An 18836-nucleotide genomic window follows, 5' to 3' on the forward strand; every position below is an offset into this window, starting at 1 on the left:
TATGAACGATATTGGCTCAAAGATACTCTACCAAAGCCTCTTCCGCCCGTGGTCAGGGATGGTTAGACTCCTGGGAGACTCGGCAAACACGAATAATAATAATAATAATAATCCTTGCATTTGATATAGCGCTTTTCACGTCGGGAGGACGTCCCAAAGCGCTTCACAGAACACACTGTAAAGTGAATTGACTGTATATTTGTGGACGAAGCCCCAATTCCCCACTCGTTGCCTCCCAACAAAAGGTTGGTCAGTATTTGGTCCTTGGACTTTATTTGGGTTCTACTGAATCCCTCTGCGTTCGATGAAACCATCCGCTGGAGCCCGGGAGCCAAGGATATACAGGTCCTCATCACGTCTTCAAGACGTCTCAAAGCGCTTCACAGGATGTGCTGTAAAGTGTAGTGACTGTGTGTTTTATGGGCAAAATGTGGCAGCCAATTGCGCCCGGCAGTGACCAAATTTAATCGGGGGAATTGGACAACTGCCCTGTGAAAGCCTCTGAGACCCTTTCCCTCAAGGGCAAAGCTTATTATTTATGATATTATTGTGGGTAATGATGTCCTGGTTTCGTGCAGGGAAGGATGAGGAGGAGGAGGAAGAGGAGGAAGATGAAGATTACAAAGACGGTTCCATCTGCAGCTACTGTGGTTTCTGTGAGGTGAGTGAGAGACGCTGGGGCTAAGACCGGGATGAATTGCGGCCCTTGGGGCCTCAGAGAACAGCGGGTAACCCCCATCACCCCAGCCCTCACCAGGCTCCACTGGCACCCACACTAAACCCTGTACCCCATCACCCCAGCCCTCACCAGGCTCCACTGGCACCCACACTAAACCCTGTACCCCCATCACCCCCAACCCTCGCCAGTCTGCACTGGTTCCCTATCACAAACCGCATCGATCCTCTCACTCGTCCACAAATGCCCCGGTACCTCCCCGCCAACCTCTCCGACCTGCTTACTCCCCGCTCCTCTGCCCGCTGCCTCCGCTTGGCTGGCTCTGTCCCGGTGACCCTCCGCTCCACCATTGCCCCAACCCGGCACTGCCCCACAAACAGAGTGCCCCACATCATCATTATTCTTTGGGGTGTGAGGGGGTAAACGTGGAGTTGTGTTGATTCCCACAGCACTGCAGTGACTGTGACAAGTGTCCGTGTGAGGAGGGAGACAAGAGCCAACACTGTGAGGACTGCAAGGTAACAGCCAGACTCTCTCACTCCCTCTCTCCCCCTCTCTCTCTCTCTCTCTCTCTCTCTATTCTTCCCCCTCTCTGAGAATCTCCATCTCACACTCTCTCTCTCTCTCTCTCTTTCTCTCCCTCTCTGTCTCCATCCTTCGCTTGCTCTCCAACATTCTCTCTCTCTATTTCCATCCCTCACTCTCTCTCTCTATTCTCTGTGTCTCTCTCTCTCTCTCAATCTCCATCCCACTCTCCCTCTCTCTATTTCCATCCTTCACTCTCTCTCTCTCTCTCTCTCTCTCCCTTCATCTCCATCCACCTCTCTTTCGCTCTCTATCTCCATACTTCACTCTTTCTCTGTCTCCATCCTTCACTCTCTGTCTCTCTCTCTCTCTCTCTCTCTCTCTCCCTCATCTCCCTCTATCTCTCTGTCTTATCTTTCTCCCTCTATCTCCCTCGACCTCTTATTCCCTCTTATCTCCCTCCCTCCCTCCCTCCCTCTTTTCTGTCATGGTTTGATGTTGCAGTCTTTGGGGTGTTGAGGTGTATATAAAATAATGCTCTCTCTCTCTCTCTCCTCTCTCTCACTCTCACACTCTCTCCAGTATTGTCAGTTCTGCTATGTCTGCCCTGTTATATGCGAAACCGTGTGCAAACCAGGTAAGCTCTCGCTCTCCCTCTCTCACTCTCTCTCTCACTCTCCTCTCACTCTCCCTCTCTCTCACTCTCTCCTCTCTCGCGCTCTGTCTCTTGTTTGCTGTTTGACTGTGCGGAGGAGCTGCGAGTGTGTGTGACGACGATGTGTGTGATTGTCTGTGTGACTGCGTGACTATGCGTGTGTGAGACTGTGTGTGTGTCTGTGTGTGACTATGTGTGTGTGTGACTGTGTGTGACTGTGTGTGTGAGACCGTGTGTGTGTCTGTGTGACTATGTGTGTGAGACTGTGTGTGTGTGCGTGAGACTGTGTCTGTGTGGAGTGACCGTATTTCACTCTCTTGCTCACAGGAGGTTATGTGGACGAACTCTCTGCAACATTCTACCAGTGAGTAACGCAGGTGGGGGCTGAGGGGGTGGTGGGGGTGGTGGGGGGGGGGGGTGGGGGGGAGTGGGGGGGAGTGGGGGGTGAGAGTAACACAGAGTGATATGGCACAGAGAGACATACCGTTTGGCTGAACTCGATGTTTATATGTGGAGTCCCTGTAGCTCAGGGGTTAGACCCCTCGCCCCCCACCCCACAGCCCCTGTAGCTCAGGGGTTAGACCCCCCGCGTCGCACCCCACAGCCCCTGTAGCTCAGGGGTTAGACCCCTCCCTCGCACCCCACAGCCCCTGTAGCTCAGGGGTTAGACCCCTCCCTCGCACCCCACAGCCCCTGTAGCTCGGGGGGGGGTAGACCCCCCACCCCACAGCCCCTGTAGCTCGGGGTTAGACCCCTCGCCCCGACCCCACAGCCCCTGTAGCTCAGGGGTTAGACCCCTCGCCCCCACCCCACAGCCCCTGTAGCTCAGGGGTTAGACCCCTCCCCTCGCACCCCACAGCCCCTGTAGCTCAGGGGTTAGACCCCTCGCCCCCCACCCCACAGCCCCTGTAGCTCAGGGGTTAGACCCCTCGCCCCACACCCCACAGCCCCTGTAGCTCAGGGGTTAGACCCCTCGCCCCGCACCCCACAGCCCCTGTAGCTCAGGGGTTAGACCCCTCGCCCCGCAAGAAAGAGGAACCAGGGTTCGATTCCTAGTTGGGACGAAACATTGGGCAAGTTTCCTTACTCCACACACACGCGGACACACACGGACACAGAGACACACACAGACACAGACACACACACAGACACAGACACGCACGCGCCTCTGTTCACGCGCAGTCAGCAGGAACCCAGTCGTCAGTCTGGGATTTGTGGGAATGTGGGGAATGTTGGGGGGTGGTGTGGGGTCGACTGTTTTAAGGAGAGGATGATTCTCCCCCCTTGCCTGTTGACTCCCTCTCTCCCCCCCCCTCGCTCTCTCTCCCTCCCTCTCCCCCTCCCTCCCTCCCTCCTCTTCCAGATCGATTGCCAACATCTTTGAGCAACCCGGACAATAGAGGGACTCAGCGCTCGTTGGAGGAGGAGAGGAAAGGAGAGGAGAGGGCACCTTAGTCGCTTGGCTTCCAACACCATGACTTGTTCAGAGTTTTATAATCTGTCTCTGCGCCCCCCCCCCCTCCCCACCCACCACCACCTCTTCCCCCCTTTCCTCCCCCCCCCATTTTACCCCTTCCCCACCTCCCTGTCCCCCATCCCCAAGAAGCGCTCTGATTGGCTTTTGTGGGGGTGGGGGCAACCTGTTTAAGCCACCCCCTCATTCTCCCCAAATTCCGCCCCTGCTCACCAAAGAGAGCTCACGACCCCCAAACATCTCCAGACCCCCCCCTCCCCCACCCTCTCGCTCGGACACGAGCGACAGACACCCCCCCCCAATTCATCCCCTCGTTCCCCCCCTATGGTTCAACACAATCATAATGTATAGACTTCCCCCCCCCTTTCTACCCCCTCACCTCACCCGTGTGTGTGTGTGTGTGGGGGGGGGGGGGGGGGAGGGGGGAAATAACTTGGAATTCCATCAACTGAAAGAGCAGAGGGTTTTAGGGTCGAAGTCCTCACATCTCAACCCTGGCCCGTGTTTGTGTGTGGTGTGGTGGGGGGGGGGGAAAGGGGTTGTGGTGGGGGGAAAGGGGGGGGTCGGGGGTGGCGGAGGGGGCTTCTTGACTACATGGGCTCCCGGGACAGTCAAGGAATTTCAGGAAGAAGTCTTCCCTCCTCCCCCTCTCCCTCCCACCCCCCAAAAAAAAAGAGAATTAAAAAAAGTTTGGTCTAATATGGCTCTGATTTTGTTTCCAACTGATCACCTCTCTCTCTCTCTTTTTCACTCTCACTCTCTCTTACTCTCACTCTCTCTCTCACTCTCTCTCTCACTCTCGTTCTCTCTCTCTCCCTCACTTGCCTCTTTCACTCACTTGATCGCTCCCTCTTAGTCTCTCTGTCTCTCTCTCACTCTCTCTCTTACTCTCCCTTACTCTCACTCTCCCTTGCTGCGACTGGGCGAGAGGGGACGTCGCTGGGCGCAATGGCCTTTCGCCCTCAAAAACACACAGTCACTACGCTCTACAGTCCATCCCGCGAAGCGCTTTGAGATGTCTCGACGACGTGAGAAGGTGATAAGGCGCTGTGTCAAACTGCGAGGATTATTATTATTATTCTATGGAACATCAGCGATGGGTTTGACTAGAACGGGGGAGTGGGGGAGATTCTGGCTAGAAAAGCGGGGGTGAGGGGGGGGGGGATGGGGGGGTGGGGGGGGGGGGATGGGGGGGGTGGGGGAGTGTCAACCCGGTGGAAAGGATAGACTAGATGTGCATTGGGTTAAAGTCAGTTGGGAGAGTCTGTCGTCATTCAGCCTTCGCGAAATCCTGACAGAGGCGAAATTTCAGCCTCTCGCAAACTCCTCTCAAACATCCGATAGCGTGAGAGCATTCCTGCCCTGTCCCTCTCTCTCTCTCTCTCTCTCTCTCGCTCTCGCTCTTTCTCTCTCTTTCCGCCCGTTCGCAATCAGGGAACCCTGTCCAGCAAAGCCTCCCGGTTCCGTGAGTCTCTCCGCGGCCCCTGTGCCCAGTGCCGAGCCCGAGCCGGGCTGACAGCGCCGCTCGCTCACTCGCTCGCTCGCTGGGTTCAGAGAAAGTGCTGAGAGACGGAGAGAAACGGGGGACGAGAATCGCAGGGTCAGTTGGTGGGCTGTTTCGGGGCCGTTGCTCCTGTTTTTCTGGCTATCCAACACCCACCTTAATCCCCCGCTTGCTATTCCTAGCTCCCCGCAGTATCCGATATCACGTCGACATGGCCTCAGCCCCAGCGCTGAACCAGCTGCCACCGTCCAGCAACCAGACAGAAATAGCCCCCGGGCTCTCCAGCCACACAAAGCAAAGCAATTCACTGCACACACACACACACCACAGAGGGAGAGAGAGAGGCCATTCGGACCAGCCTGCTCTCCGTTTACCCCCCCACCCACCCACCCACCACACACACACACACACACACACATTCCCCCCCATACACACACATTCCCCCCATACACACACACACTCCTTTCCCCCCCCCCCCGTACACACACACACACACATTCCCCCCCATACACACACACACATTCCCCCCCATACACACACACACATTCCCCCCATACACACACACATACACACACACCATTTCCCCCCCCATACACACACCCACACTCAATCCCCCCCCATACACACATGCACACTCCCACTCCCCCTCCACACGTATACCCACACACTCCCCCACGTGCACACACTCCCCCTCCCCGCAGCCCCTTCCCCTCACACACACACACACACTCCTAAACTTCTCTGTAGCTCAGTGGTTGGAGCTCTCCTCGCGAGCGAGAGGACCCGCGTTCGATTCCCTGCCGCGAGGGTCGGGGCGAAACCTTAGGCGAGTTTTCTTTGACGCACGCGGGAAGCTGGGCTGCCGCGCCTCGCCCACAAAACCCACAGTCACTACGCTTTACAGTACATTCTGAGAAGCGCTTCGAGACGACTCAACGACGTGATGAGCCGCTGTATCAAATGCGAGGATCGTTATAATCCAATACAGCGGTTTGAGTCAACCAGAAAGACGTATTTGCCGGTCGCTTCCACACTAGTCCACCAGGCAGCGCTGCGACTCCAAGCACAACAGTTCCTCTCATTGACCACCAGGCAGCGCTGCTCGACCAACCATCCTTCAGACTCTGTGACTGTAACCAAAAACACACACAACTCAGAGCCAGTCCGGCCATCACTCGAGCTCCGTGTCCGTACCGGAGCCCCTGTAGCTCAGGGGTCAGAGCCCTCACCTCACAAGAGAGAGGACCCGGGTTCGATTCCCGGGCAGGTCGGGGCGAAACCTTAGGCGAGTTTCTTTACTCCCCCCCACCCCCCACACACCCACCCCAAACCCACCCCCACCCCCCCACACACCCACCCCCAACCCACCGCCCCACACACCCACCCCCAACCCATCACCCCCCCCCACACACACCCACCCCCAACCCATCACCCCCCCCCCCCACACACACACACACACACACCTCTGTTTACCGGCAGTAAATAGGAACCCGCTTGTTATTCGATTGGCGGAGATCGCTTTCCGGGGGTAGTAATCCCTCGAAAAAAATTAATCATTGTAATAATAATTTGGTCTCGTCAATCCACGGCTGTTCGTGGGGACGTTTCGCCCACAAATCACACAGTCACTCCACTTTACAGTGTATCCCATGACGCGCTTTGAGTCGTCTCAAAGCCGTGATAAGGCGCTGTGTCAAATGCGAGAATTATTATCATTAATATATATTTAATAATATGTAAGTGTTTCCCTCTGTGTTTCTGTTCCTCTCTTTCGTCTCTCTTTCTCTCTCTCTCGGTCTCTCTCTCTCTCTCTCTCTCTCTCTGTCCCTCTCTGTCTGTGTGTGTGTGTCTGTCTCTCTGTCCCTCTCAGTCTGTCTGTCAGTCTCTCTCTCTCTCTCTCTGTCTCTCACTGTGGGGATGTTTTGTGCTGTAAGTGACTGTCAGACGCTGAGCTGAATGTGAGGGTGTAATGACACACAGTGGCCACAAGACAGAGACAGAGACCGTCTTGTGGTCAATGTGTTGACCCACACACCGGTTTGTGGGACACTGCTGCGCACAAAACGCACAGTCACTCCACTTTACACTGTATCCCGTGAAGCCCTTTGAGACGTCTCAACGATGCACCAAACGCAAGGATTATTATTAGAATAATAATTATTATTATTAGAAGGGGCGAAGTCCCTCTAACTGAGTGACTGTAGGCTGTGATGTGAGCTGTTACTCTGGGAGACAGTTTGATCAGAAAAGAATCTAAATATACTTTTCCGATCCGCCCGTTCGTAAAAAAATTAAAATCGTTTCAAATTCAGGTTCGGGAGATCGCGGCGCAGTTCAAAACACAGCGCAGGTGGAATTAAATGTCTTTCCTTGGTGGAGAAATGTGATATTTCTACAATAATTATCCTCGCACTCAATATTATAATAATAATAATAATCCTTGCATTTGATATAGCGCTTTTCACGTCGGGAGGACGTCCCAAAGCGCTTCACAGAACACACTGTAAAGTGAATTGACTGTATATTTGTGGGCGAACGCGGCAGCCAATTGCGCACAGCAATGTCCCACAAACAGTCGTAGATTGAAAATGACCAATTTATTATTGTTTTTGGTTTTGGAGGATTATTATTAGGCTCTGTGTGGAGTAAGGAAACTTGCCCGAGGTTTGGCCCTCTGCCGGGGATTGAACTCAGGTCTCTCACTTGCAAAGCGAGTGCTCTAACCACTGAGCTACAGGACTCCACATATTATCCCCTCATCAAGTCATTGAATCGTCTCAAAGCGCTTCACGGGATACACTGTGGTTATTGTGATAATTAACCCCGGAAATAATAATAATAATAATAATAATAATAATAATAATAATAATCCTTGCATTTGATATAGCGCTTTTCACGTCGGGACGACATCCCAACGATCGATCGATCGAAGCGATCGATCCGCCAATCGACTAACAACCGAGTTCCTACTGACCGCTGTGGGTCAGTGGAGGCGTTGGTGTGTGTGTGCGCAGTAAGGAAACTCGCCTCAGGTTTCGCCCCGACCCGGGAACCGAACCCAGGTCCTCTCGCTTGCGAGGCGAGGGGTCCAACCCCTCCGGTACAGGACTGTTTGTTTGCGGAAAGGTTGGGGGGAATTCTGACGAAATATATTGTATTACACACTCCCCCCAACACCCCGATATTGTGCTGATTGTAAACTCTTCCTTTACTCCCCATCAGAGAGAGAGAGAGAGAGTGAAATGGGGGGGTGGGGGGGGGGGGCAGAGAGGGTCAGAGAGAGAGAGAAGGGAGTGACAAAGAGGAAGAGAAGGATAGAGAGAGAGGGAAAGGGATGGATGGAGAGGGATGGCGAGGCTGATATATATATATAGAGAGAGAGAGAGGGACAGAGAGAGGGGGAGAAGAGAGATGGACAGAGAGAGGGGGAGAAGAGCGAGAGATGGAGGGGATGGAGAGGTGGGAGGGAGGGAACAGAGAGAGGGGGGGAAGAGAGAGAGTTGGAGAGAGGAAGAGACAAAGAGAAGAAGAGAGAAGGGAAGGGGAAAGAAAAGGGCTGGACAGAATGAGATAGAGAGAAAGATAGAGAGAAAGAGAGAGAGATAGAGACAGACAGACTTATAGACAGACAGACAGACAGAGACAGACAGACAGAGAGGTGTGGGCACAGAGAGAGAGAGGGAGATGGAGATGGAGAGAGAGAGAGAGAGAAAGGGATGGAGAGAGAGAGAGAGAGAAAGGGATGGAGAGAGAGGGAGAGGTGAAGAGAAGAATGGGGAGAGTGAGATAGAGAGAGGAACAGACAGACATAGAGAGAGAGAGAGAGAGAGAGATGGAGAGAGGAAGAGAATGAGGGGAACAGAGACAGAGAGGCGGAGAGAGAGGTACACACAGACACAGACACAGACAGACAGAGAGATGGAGAGGAATAGAGACAGAGAGACACACAAAGACAGACAGAGAGAGAGAGAGAGACAGAGAGAGAGACAGAGGGAGAGGAGAGAGAGAGAGGTTTAATAAGGGATTTAAACACACGCAGTCCCGAGGCTGTGTAACACACACACACTGTGTAACACACACACACTGTGTAACACACACACACACTGTGTAACACACACACTGTGTAATACACACACACACTGTGTAACACACACACTGTGTAACACACACACACACTGTGTAACACACACACACTGTGTAATACACACACACACTGTGTAACACACACACTGTGTAACACACACACACACACTGTGTAACACACACACACACTGTGTAACACACACACACACACACTGTGTAACACACACACACACTGTGTAACACACACACACACTGTGTAACACATACACACTCACATACACACTTACACACACACACATACACACACACACATACACACTCACACATACACACTCTCACACACACACACACACACACTCACACACAGACACTGAACCAGTTCCTCTATTGGTTGGAAGTGACATCTTTCTCTCTGGGGCTATATATAGACATTACCTCATGTGTTTCGGGTGAATTTCTGTGTACATTTCACAGTACATTTCTCGCAGTACATCAAACACTAAAGCCTTACACTGTCTCACACTCACACACTCACACACAGGACCCCTCTCTCCCTCTCTTACACACTCTCACACTCACACACTCTCACACCTACACTCACACACACACACACACAGACACTGCCCTCTCTTACACACTCACACACACACAAACTCCTCTCTCTTACACACACTCTCACTCACTCACTCACACACACACACACACACACACAGGACCCCCCTCTCTCTCTCTCTCTTACACACTCTCACACACTCTCACTCACTCACACCACTCACACAGACTCACACTCACACAACACTTTACACTGAACTCTCACTCTCACACACTCTCACTCTCACACACACACTCACACACCTAACACCTTACACTATCCCCCCACCCCCCACCCCCCCTCCCACTCACACACTCTCATTCACACTCACACTCACACTCTCACACACAGACCCTGAGTCAATCATATCAGCAGCACAAACAGCAGGTAGGTTCAATATATATATATATATATTTAAATTTATCTTTGCCCCTCTCCCCCCCTTCCCCCATTCCCTCTCCCCCCTTTCCCCCATTCCCCTCTCCCCTTTCCCCCCATTCCCTCTCTCCCCCCCCCATTCCCTCTCTCCCCTTCCCCCCATTCCCTCTCTCCCCCTTCCCCCCATTCCCTCTCTCCCCCTTCCCCCATTCCCCTCTCCCCCTTCCCCTCTCTCCCCCTTCCCCCCATTCCCTCTCTCCCCCTTCCCCCCATTCCCTCTCTCCCCCCTTCCCCTCTCCCCCCCTCCCCCATTCCCTCTCTCCCCCCCTTCCCCTCTCTCCCCCTTCCCCCCCATTCCCTCTCTCCCCATCACCCCCTTTCTCTCCCCCAATACAGATCTGCAAATTATTAACTCAGGGTTTTTTTTTTGCAAAGACGAGTGGAATGAATGTGGGTTCGTTTGAGGGAATGATTCATTATTAATTAAGACAATTATTCTACGTTTAAGTAGATTTTCACTGTTTCCCCCCAAAAAAATGAATGATTGCATTGTTGTGTAATATTTTTGCTTTAGTTTAGACCCCAACAGAGGTTTGCAAAGAAAATTCAAATTGATGCGAGTTTTGCGAGAGAATTGTTCATTAATTAGGTCGATTCTGACTGTTGTTTTTCCAATTAAAATGATTGCTTTATTGTGTAATAATACTTTCTCTCTCTCTCCATCTCTCTCTCTCTATTCCTCTCTCTGTTCCCTTCTCTCTATTTTTATCTTACGAGCCATCATCTCTCTCTCTCTCTGTCCCTCTCTAACTATTCCTTTCTCTGTCCATCTCTCTATTTCTCCCAATCCCTCTCTCTCTCTCTCTATTCCTCTCTCTGTTCCCTTCTTTCTATTTTTAATCTTATTAGCCATCATCTCTCTCTCTCTCTCTCTCTCTCTCTCTATCCCTCTCTCTGTCCCTCTCTATCTATTCCTCTCTCTGTCCATCTCTCTATTTCTCCCAATCCCTCTCTCTCTCTCTCTGGTCCTCTCTCTCTCTGTCCATTTTTTCTCTCCATCCACCCATCCATTCTCTCTCCGTCCCTCTCGCTCTATCCGTCTCTCCCTCTCTCTATGTGTTCCTCTCTCTCTCTCTCTCTCTGTATCCCTCTCTCTTTCTCTCTTGTCACTCTCCCTCTCCATCCCTCCCGCTCGCCCTGTCTCTCTCTCTCTCTCCCCCCCTCTCTCTATCCCTCTCTCTTTCTCTCTTGTCACTCCCTCTCCATCCCTCCCTCTTGCTCTGTCCCCCTTCTCTCCCCCCCCCCCCCCCCCCCCCCACCCCCCCACACTCTCACTCTATCCCTCTCTCTCTCTCACTTTCTATCTGGACTTGCGAATCATTAAGAGACACCCTCCCACCCCCACCTTTCTCGCCCCCCCACCCCTCCCTGATCCCCCCCCACTCTCTGCCCCCTAAATAATTACCCCCCAATAAGGCTGTGTTCGGGGGGGAGGGGGAGGGGGGGGGGGAATGGAACAACAAATTGTATAGCGTCTTTCACGTCGGGAGGAATAACTTGAAAAGAACAGCTCCGAAGCTGATTTCTTTTTCTTCGTTCGAAACTATTCCCTTGCTATTAACCAGGCGGTGCGAAGGCGTGTTACATGTGGAGTAACACGCAGCCCGGAGCGTGTTACGCACTGGTGACACGCCGGCTTTGTTGTGTTAATCGTGGGCTGTGTGTGTGTGCGAGATCTGAGGCAGGTTTTGACTGCGTTTTCAATTAAAATGATTGCGTTACTGTGTAATAATTCTCTCTCTATTCCTCTCTCTTTCCCTTTCTCTCTCGATTGTCACTCTCTCTCCATCCTTCCCTCTAGCTCTGTCCCTCTCTCTCTCTCTCTCTCTCTCTCTCACTCCATCTCCCACCCTCTTTCGCTCTCTATCCCTCTCTCTCAGACACAGACACAGACACACATACCCTTTCCAGGGGTTAATAATGCCTTCAAATAAAAATAATAATAATTATAATTCGGTCGCTCGATCCACGGCTGTTTGTGGGGACGTCGCTGGGTGCAATTGGCTGCCCCGACAAAGCACACAGTCACTACACTTTACAGCGTGTCCCGTGAAGCGCTTTGAGACGTCTCGAAGCCGTGATCAGGCGCCGGGTCAAGGATTATTATTATTACTATAATAACCGTGGGCTGGGGACATGTTACACAAGGCGTTGGGCTGAGCGTGTGCTAACCCTGGGCTAATGGAGGGCAATTATGCCCACACAGGGGGGTAACTGTGTGCTGTGCCCGGGCAGGGCTGGCGATGGTGGTACGGTGGCTGGAGGCAGAGGGGTTGGCATGGCTCCTCCAAACCCACACGGACCGGCAGCTCATCGTGGATTGCCGGTCGCTGTCCGACTACACGGAGCGACACGTGTTGGGGGCCGTCAGCGTGGGCACCGCGTGGGGCTCCCACACGCCAACACGCCACACACGCGCGCCAACACGCCACACACGCCTGCCGTCTGACACGGCTCTACAGCAAACACAGGTTTGTCACTTTAATCTGCTTTCTCTCTCTCTCTCTCTCTCTCTCATCCTCGCTGCTAACCTGTCTTGCTCCTTCCCTCTCTCTCTCTCTCTCTCTTTCTCGTTCTCTTTCTTCCTCTTTCTTCTCTTTTTACTGCTCCCTCTCTCGCTCTCTCTTTCATCCTCTCTCATTTGACCTCTTTTGTCCTCTCTCATTCGTTCCCTCATTCTCTTTCTCTCTCTCTCTCTCTCTCCCTTATCGTCAGTCTCGTTCTCTCTCCCTCTCTCTCCTGTTCTCTACCTCCCTCTCTTTTCCTCCCTCGTTCTCTTTCTTTCTCTTCCGTCTCCTCCCTCTCCCTCTCCCTCTCTCTCTCTCGTTCCTCTCTCTCATTCTCTCCCTCTCTCTATCTCGTATTCTCTCTCACTCTCAGATTATTATTGATCTGATTCCAATTTATTAAATCCTACGTGGAATGTAGAGTCACTACACTTTACGGTAGTGCGCTGCGAAGGCTTTGAGACGTCTCGACGACGTGATAAGATGGTTGTGTGACCGTGTCTTACAGTGGGAAACTGCGGAAGAGAGAGACTTGGTGCTGTATGACCAGCGATCTCACGGTGTGTGTGAGAACTCAGCCACAGAGCTCTCCTCAGCCCTAACACACACTCTGGAGAAGAGATTCCAACGCGTTTACCTGCTTAAAGGTACGTGGAGCCCTTTAGCGCAGGGGTTGGACCCCCTCGCCTCGCTTACACGCGCACGCACACACACGCGCGCCCGCACGCACACACACGCGCGCCCGCACGCACACACACACGCGCGCGCGCCCCTCCGTTTACCCAGCAGTGAGTAGGAACCCGGTTGTTAGTTGACTGTCGGATCGCTTTCCGGGGGTAATGATCCCTTAAAAAAAACAAATGTGGTCACTCGATCCGCGACTGTTTGTGGGGGACGTCGCCGGGGGCGCAATGGGCCGCCGCCTTTCGCCCGCAAAACACACAGTCACTGCACTTTACAGTGTACCCTGCGAAGCGCTTTGAGACGTCTCAGTGGCGTGATGAGGCGCTGGCGTGATGAGGCGCTGGCGTGATGAGGCGCTGGCGTGATGAAGCGCTGGCGTGATGAGGCGCTGGCGTGATGAGGCGCTGGCGTGATGAAGCGCTGGCGTGATGAGGCGCTGGCGTGATGAGGCGCTGGCGTGATGAAGCGCTGGCGTGATGAGGCGCTGGCGTGATGAGGCGCTGGCGTGATGAGGCGCTGGCGTGATGAGGCGCTAACAATCCTGTGTCAAAGGTATCAAACCCAAATTTTATTATTATTATTATTTATTGGGTTCTTTTTCAGGGGGATTTGCGGTATTCTCGTCGGCCTTCCCGAGCTTGTGTGAGGGAAAGAGTCCAAGATCTCTCTTAAGCAGCTGTTCTCAGCCCTGCCTCTCCGCCCTGGAGGTGGGGCCCACGCAGATCTTTCCACACCTCTACCTGGGCTCTCAGAGTGACGTCTTAAACAAAGTGCGTTCCCTCCACTTTATCCTGAGAGAGTATAACCTGTATTATTATACTATTATCATGATATTATTGTATTCTTATTTGATTATCATTATTATAATATTACATTATTCTATTGATTATTATAATATTATATTATATTATTACTATATTGCATTACATTATTATAATAAGTATTACATTATTACATTATAACTACATTATAATTACATTATATATTATTACATTATTATATATTATTACATTATTATATTAGTATTGTTACATTATTATAATATTATTATTAAATTATTATATATTATAATATTATTATTGCATTATTATGTTACTATTGTCATATATCACTATAATATTATTACATTATTATATTATTAATATTATTATATTATTCCATTATTATTGTTATTGTATAATATTATTATTATATGCCTCTGTGCTGCTCTGTCACAGGAGGTGATGGTGAGGAACAGGATCAGCCATGTGCTGAATGTGAGTAGTAACTGTGTGAAGCCCAACTTCATCCCAGACACTCACTTCCTAAGAATCCCGATCGACGACAGTTACCGTGAGCGGCTCCTGCCCTGGATCCTCACTGCCGTGCAGTTCATAGGTACACGTGTCATGTGTTATGCACACGTGTGTCTCTGTTTGCGTTGTATGTTCTATGCATGTTGTGTGTTATAGACATGTGTGGTAATGTTACATGCATGTGTCTGATGTATGTTATGGTATATACATATGTGATGTGTGTTATGCTATGCACAGGTGTGATGGATGTTGTATACATGTATGCCGCATGTCATATACACGTGTGCTGCATGCTACGTTACAGACGTGTGAGCTGTGTGTTGTGTTATGTAGGTGAGCTGTATGTTGTATGGTGTGTGTGCGTGTGCTGACCCGTGCTCTGTGTGACAGACAAGGCGCGGAGGCTGCAGGGCCGTGTGCTGGTTCACTGCTGGGCTGGCGTGTCCCGTTCGCCCGCCATCGCCATCGCCTACGTCATGAACACGTCAGGACTCCCTCTGGACGACGCTTACAGGTGAGGACACGTGACGCTCGATATCTATGTCCCGGGGTGCGTGTGTGTGAGTGTTTGTGTTTGTGTGTGTGCATGTGTATGTTTGTGTGCGTGTGGGTTTGTGTTTGTGTGCGTGTGTTTGTGTGCGCGTCCCTCGTGCCCTCCGTTCCACCGTCCTTGGCCGCGCTTTCAGCCCATTGTTGCTCGTGCTCGTGTTACCCCCCTTTTCGTTGCCCCCGACAGGTTTGTGAAGGACAGGAGAGCCTCCATATCACCCAACTTCAACTTCCTGGGGCAGCTGGTGGAGTTCGAGCGAAACCTCGAGACCCAGAGGGACCTTTGCCCCCGGGGACCCCCACAAGAGGGGTCGAGCCCTCTGCCCCTCACCCGCTCGGAGCGGGGAACTGGTCCAGATCATGCCCCTCGCTACCCCTCCCCCCGCACTCCTAACCTCCGGGGGGAGGACGATCCCGAGTGGGGGAGGGACGGCCTTCCCGAGAACGCCGTGCAACCCCGGGACCCGCTGGAGGGCGTGCGGAGGCGGCTGCGGTTGAGTCTGTGGTTGCCGTCGGAGGCGTCGAGCGGGGGACGTGGCATGAGCCGGTCGGTCTCGCTGGACGCCTCGCCCGGCTGTTACCCAACGGCCAGCCCGGTCCAGACGGGGCCCGTCCCCAAGCTCCTGGGTTTCCGTGGCGCCCGAAGCCTCGCCATCGCCGCCTTCAACCCCTTTGCCCTGCTGTTCGGCAATGGCAGGAAGGAGGCCGGAGGCAAGGGCAAGTGCCAGCCCGCGCCAGGCAGCGCCAGCCTGGACCAGGCAGGGAGCAGGTGGGCTAACCACTCGCTCAACCCTCCAACGGGCAAGCACTCTGCAGCCCCTCCGTTGACCCTTAACCTCCCCGCCCCTTGGCGGCCCGCCTCAGAGCTCAGCGACTACGGTACCGTCAGGTCGTGAGCCTCTCGGACGCAGAGGGGATGGGACAGAAACACGGACGGGAGATCGGGAGGACTTTCTGAGGCTGTCGGGCGCTTCTTTCGACGTTCCAAAATCCAGGCCACAGTTTCGGTCTCTCTCTCTCTGTCTCTCTCTCCCTTGAAGCCCACAAAATATACAGTCACTACACTTTCCGCTATATTCCATGGAGTGCTTTGAGACGGCTCGAAGGATTATCAGTCATGTTATGAGCTAAATATGGAGAGAGAGAGAGAGAGAGACTCTCTTTCACTGGGCAGCGATCAAGGGAGATTTATCCGAACGATAGGCAAACAACGAGGTTGATCAGGACTTTGGATGCCTCCAAACTTTTCTAAGGGAATTGGGCAGAGAGTTGGAAAGGGATGACGTAGGGCTGGAGAGGGATGGAGGGGGAGGAAAGCTTTTACCGGGAGATCCAGCGCGCTGGTCTGCACTGCAACATTCTGCCGTTCTGTAAACCTGAAACGCACAGTCACTGCACCTCACGGTGAAATCCCACGAAGCACTTTTTTGAGGCGTCCTCCAGACGGGGCAAGGCGTTGTGTCTAAACGCCGAGGACTCTTGTTATTTATTCCGCGAAGCGCTTTGGGACGTCTCGAAGACGTGCCAAGGCGTTACATCAAACACAAGGTTTATTATCATTATTTATTGATGTATTTATTGTGATAATTATGTTATTCCGTGTCTCTTAACAAAGCATTCCGCATCAGCGTGGAGTTAATCTTCACCAGACTGTTTTGGCTGCACGTACGATGCCACCACAATAATAAATCGGTCGCTCAATCCCCGACTGTTTGTGGGGACGTCGCTGGGCGCAACCGGCTGCTGCGTTTCGCCCACAAAACATACAGTCACTACACCTTACAGGGTATCCTGTGAAGTGCTTTGCGACGTCTCGAAGTAAGGCAGGCGACGTATCAAATGCAAGGATTATTATTATTATTATTATTATATTATTGCAATGCCATCTTTATCCGCGTCCCAACACGTGGACGTTGGGAAAATGTTATGTCAGTACGTGACTATCGCGGTTAGATGGCGCTAGGCGCTGCGCAAAGCTGCTTGCACGCTCTGCTTGCTGGCGACACCTAGTGTCGAGAGAGAGCAGCCGCGCATGGACGGCAGCCGCTTGCATTTGTAACGGTGCCCTTCACGGCGACTCGGAGCGCTCTTCCGAGCTCCTCCGCACGGAGCAGAAACCACTGCTCAAGACGAGTGTTAATATATTGATTTATAGCGACGGTTTTAGCGCCTTTCTTTTCCCGCCGTTCCACGTGTCAAATAAAAGTCTTTTTTTTCTTGTGGATCTCTATGACGTTGCCCGTTTCTTTCTCCACCAGAGGATAAGTTTCTCCCCTACAAATTCCAACGCTCCCCGACCTGCTCTTTTTCTCTTTGACCGTGCCTTCAGCTCCCCTCTCGACTCTCTTCCTCCTCCTCGCTCCCTCCCTTCCCTCCCCTCACCCTGACCATTTCCCCCCTCCTCTCTCCCTCCCTTCCCTCCCCTCACCCTGACCATTTCCCCCCTGCTCGGGTCATGACCCAACTGTGCAGCGCCTTGGGACGTCCTCCTGACGTGAAAGGCGCTCTATAAATGGAATCTTGTTGTTGTTGTTGTTGTTGCTCGTGGGTCACTCGCTCAGGCAATCTGCTCGGTAGCACCCACAGCGCCTTCTGGCCTCTCGATCAGACGCTTGTGGGTTCAAGCCCCTACGTCAGGGCTCAACGCCCGGACTGACACTCCCAATATACTGTCAGAGAAGACATCAGATCCGGGTTCCCACGTCTGTGCCCCCACCAACGGTGCTGTTGGGAAAAGAGAAGGGCGTTTCCCCCTCTCTCTCTCTCTCTCTCCCGGTGTCCCGGCCGACGACGCCCCTGTGCAAAACACACAGTCACTACGCTGGACTAACTGTAGGGGAGTGCTCCAAGGTCGTGACACGGCACTGTACCAAACGCAGGTTCGATTCCCGTCCCGGGGGGGGGAACGGGGGCAAGTTTCCTCGTTTCCCCTCCCCCCCCCCACCCCCACACACCCCCCCCACCCCCACCCCCCCCCACCCAGCGGCAAGTAGCTAAGACGATTGGGGGGGAAAGTGCTTCCCGGGATTAATGGTTCCCCCCAAATAAATGTTAGCGGCTCGATCCCCGACTGTTTGTGGGGCCGTCGTTGGGTGCGATTGGCTCCGGGTATCGCAATCGCCCGCGAAATGCACAGTCACTACGCTTTACAGTGTGTCCTTTGAGACGTCTCGACGGCCCCGATCAGGCGCTACGTCAAATGCAACGGTTATTGTGGTTACCGGTCCCCAACCCAAACCCATCAAGTGCCACTGCCCCCCCCACCCCCACCACTCTACCCATCAGTTGCTCCCCCCCCCGTCACGTGGAGGAGGACACTCCGGCTTCACGCAGCTCACGTCAACCACTGCATTCCCGGCCCTCTCCACGCCCCCTCCCGTTCCCCCCCCCGTCACGTGAGGAGCGCGCACGCACGCACGCACGCTGGCTTCGCGCTACGTCAGCCGCACCCTCCTGCCCCCCCCCACTGCTCCGCCGACCGGCACCCCGTCACGTGATCGGAGTGAAGCTGGAGGAGAGCTCACGCCACACGTCACGTCACGTCAGCTCCGCCTGTAAATGAAGGCGCGCGCGCACGCACGTCATACGTCACGTTAGCTCCGCCTATAAAAGAAGGCGCGCCGCGCCCGGGCACCGCCGCGCCGCCCGTGTTTACTTCCGGCGAGCTGCGAGCCCGAGCCCCCCCTCTCCCTCCCAGCCGAGCGGGCGGTTCTAAATGACTCATGCCGCGGGCCCGCTCCTCCGCTCTTTCCCTGTCCCTCCGCCTGCTCTCCTCCACCTTCGGCGCCGGCTCTGCCTGGGCGGCGGCGGGGGGTGAGTGAGTGAGTGAGTGAGTGAAGCGGCCTCGAAGCCTG

General features: G+C 53.3%; 2 protein-coding genes across 2 annotated transcripts in view; both read left to right on the forward strand.

Annotated features, from left to right (window-relative positions):
- Nucleotides 1–3374, forward strand: part of LOC103173822 (putative surface protein SACOL0050) — a 7452-nt gene extending 4078 nt beyond the window's left edge. Inside the window, exons 2-6 of the mRNA XM_042345011.1 lie at nt 579–661; nt 1126–1194; nt 1784–1838; nt 2184–2220; nt 3220–3374. Coding sequence (XP_042200945.1) covers nt 579–661; nt 1126–1194; nt 1784–1838; nt 2184–2220; nt 3220–3256 — 281 coding nt within the window. The 3' untranslated portion in view covers nt 3257–3374. The remainder of the gene's footprint in view (nt 1–578; nt 662–1125; nt 1195–1783; nt 1839–2183; nt 2221–3219) is intronic.
- A 6477-nt stretch (nt 3375–9851) lies between these two features.
- On the forward strand, nt 9852–15878 carry LOC103191520 (dual specificity protein phosphatase 8-like). The gene is made up of 7 exons (XM_042344943.1): nt 9852–9896; nt 12183–12418; nt 12963–13101; nt 13742–13908; nt 14356–14515; nt 14824–14947; nt 15170–15878. Exons 2-7 carry the CDS (start codon nt 12191–12193, stop codon nt 15876–15878), a joined length of 1527 nt encoding a protein of 508 aa, XP_042200877.1. The 5' UTR covers nt 9852–9896; nt 12183–12190.
- Nucleotides 15879–18836: the final 2958 nt, after the last annotated feature.

Source organism: Callorhinchus milii, unplaced genomic scaffold (assembly GCF_018977255.1).
Source record: "Callorhinchus milii isolate IMCB2004 unplaced genomic scaffold, IMCB_Cmil_1.0 Scaffold31, whole genome shotgun sequence".
In the NCBI taxonomy this organism is placed as follows: Eukaryota; Metazoa; Chordata; class Chondrichthyes; order Chimaeriformes; family Callorhinchidae; genus Callorhinchus; species Callorhinchus milii.

Excerpts from the sequence above, each read along its gene's own strand:
- LOC103191520 (XM_042344943.1), top strand. The coding sequence starts at position 12,191 with ATGGTGGTACGGTGGCTGGAGGCAGAGGGGTTGGCATGGCTCCTCCAA. Across the intron at positions 12,419-12,962 it reads CGGCTCTACAGCAAACACAG|TGGGAAACTGCGGAAGAGAG; the intron begins GTTTGTCACTTT and ends CGTGTCTTACAG. Across the intron at positions 13,102-13,741 it reads ACGCGTTTACCTGCTTAAAG|GGGGATTTGCGGTATTCTCG; the intron begins GTACGTGGAGCC and ends GTTCTTTTTCAG.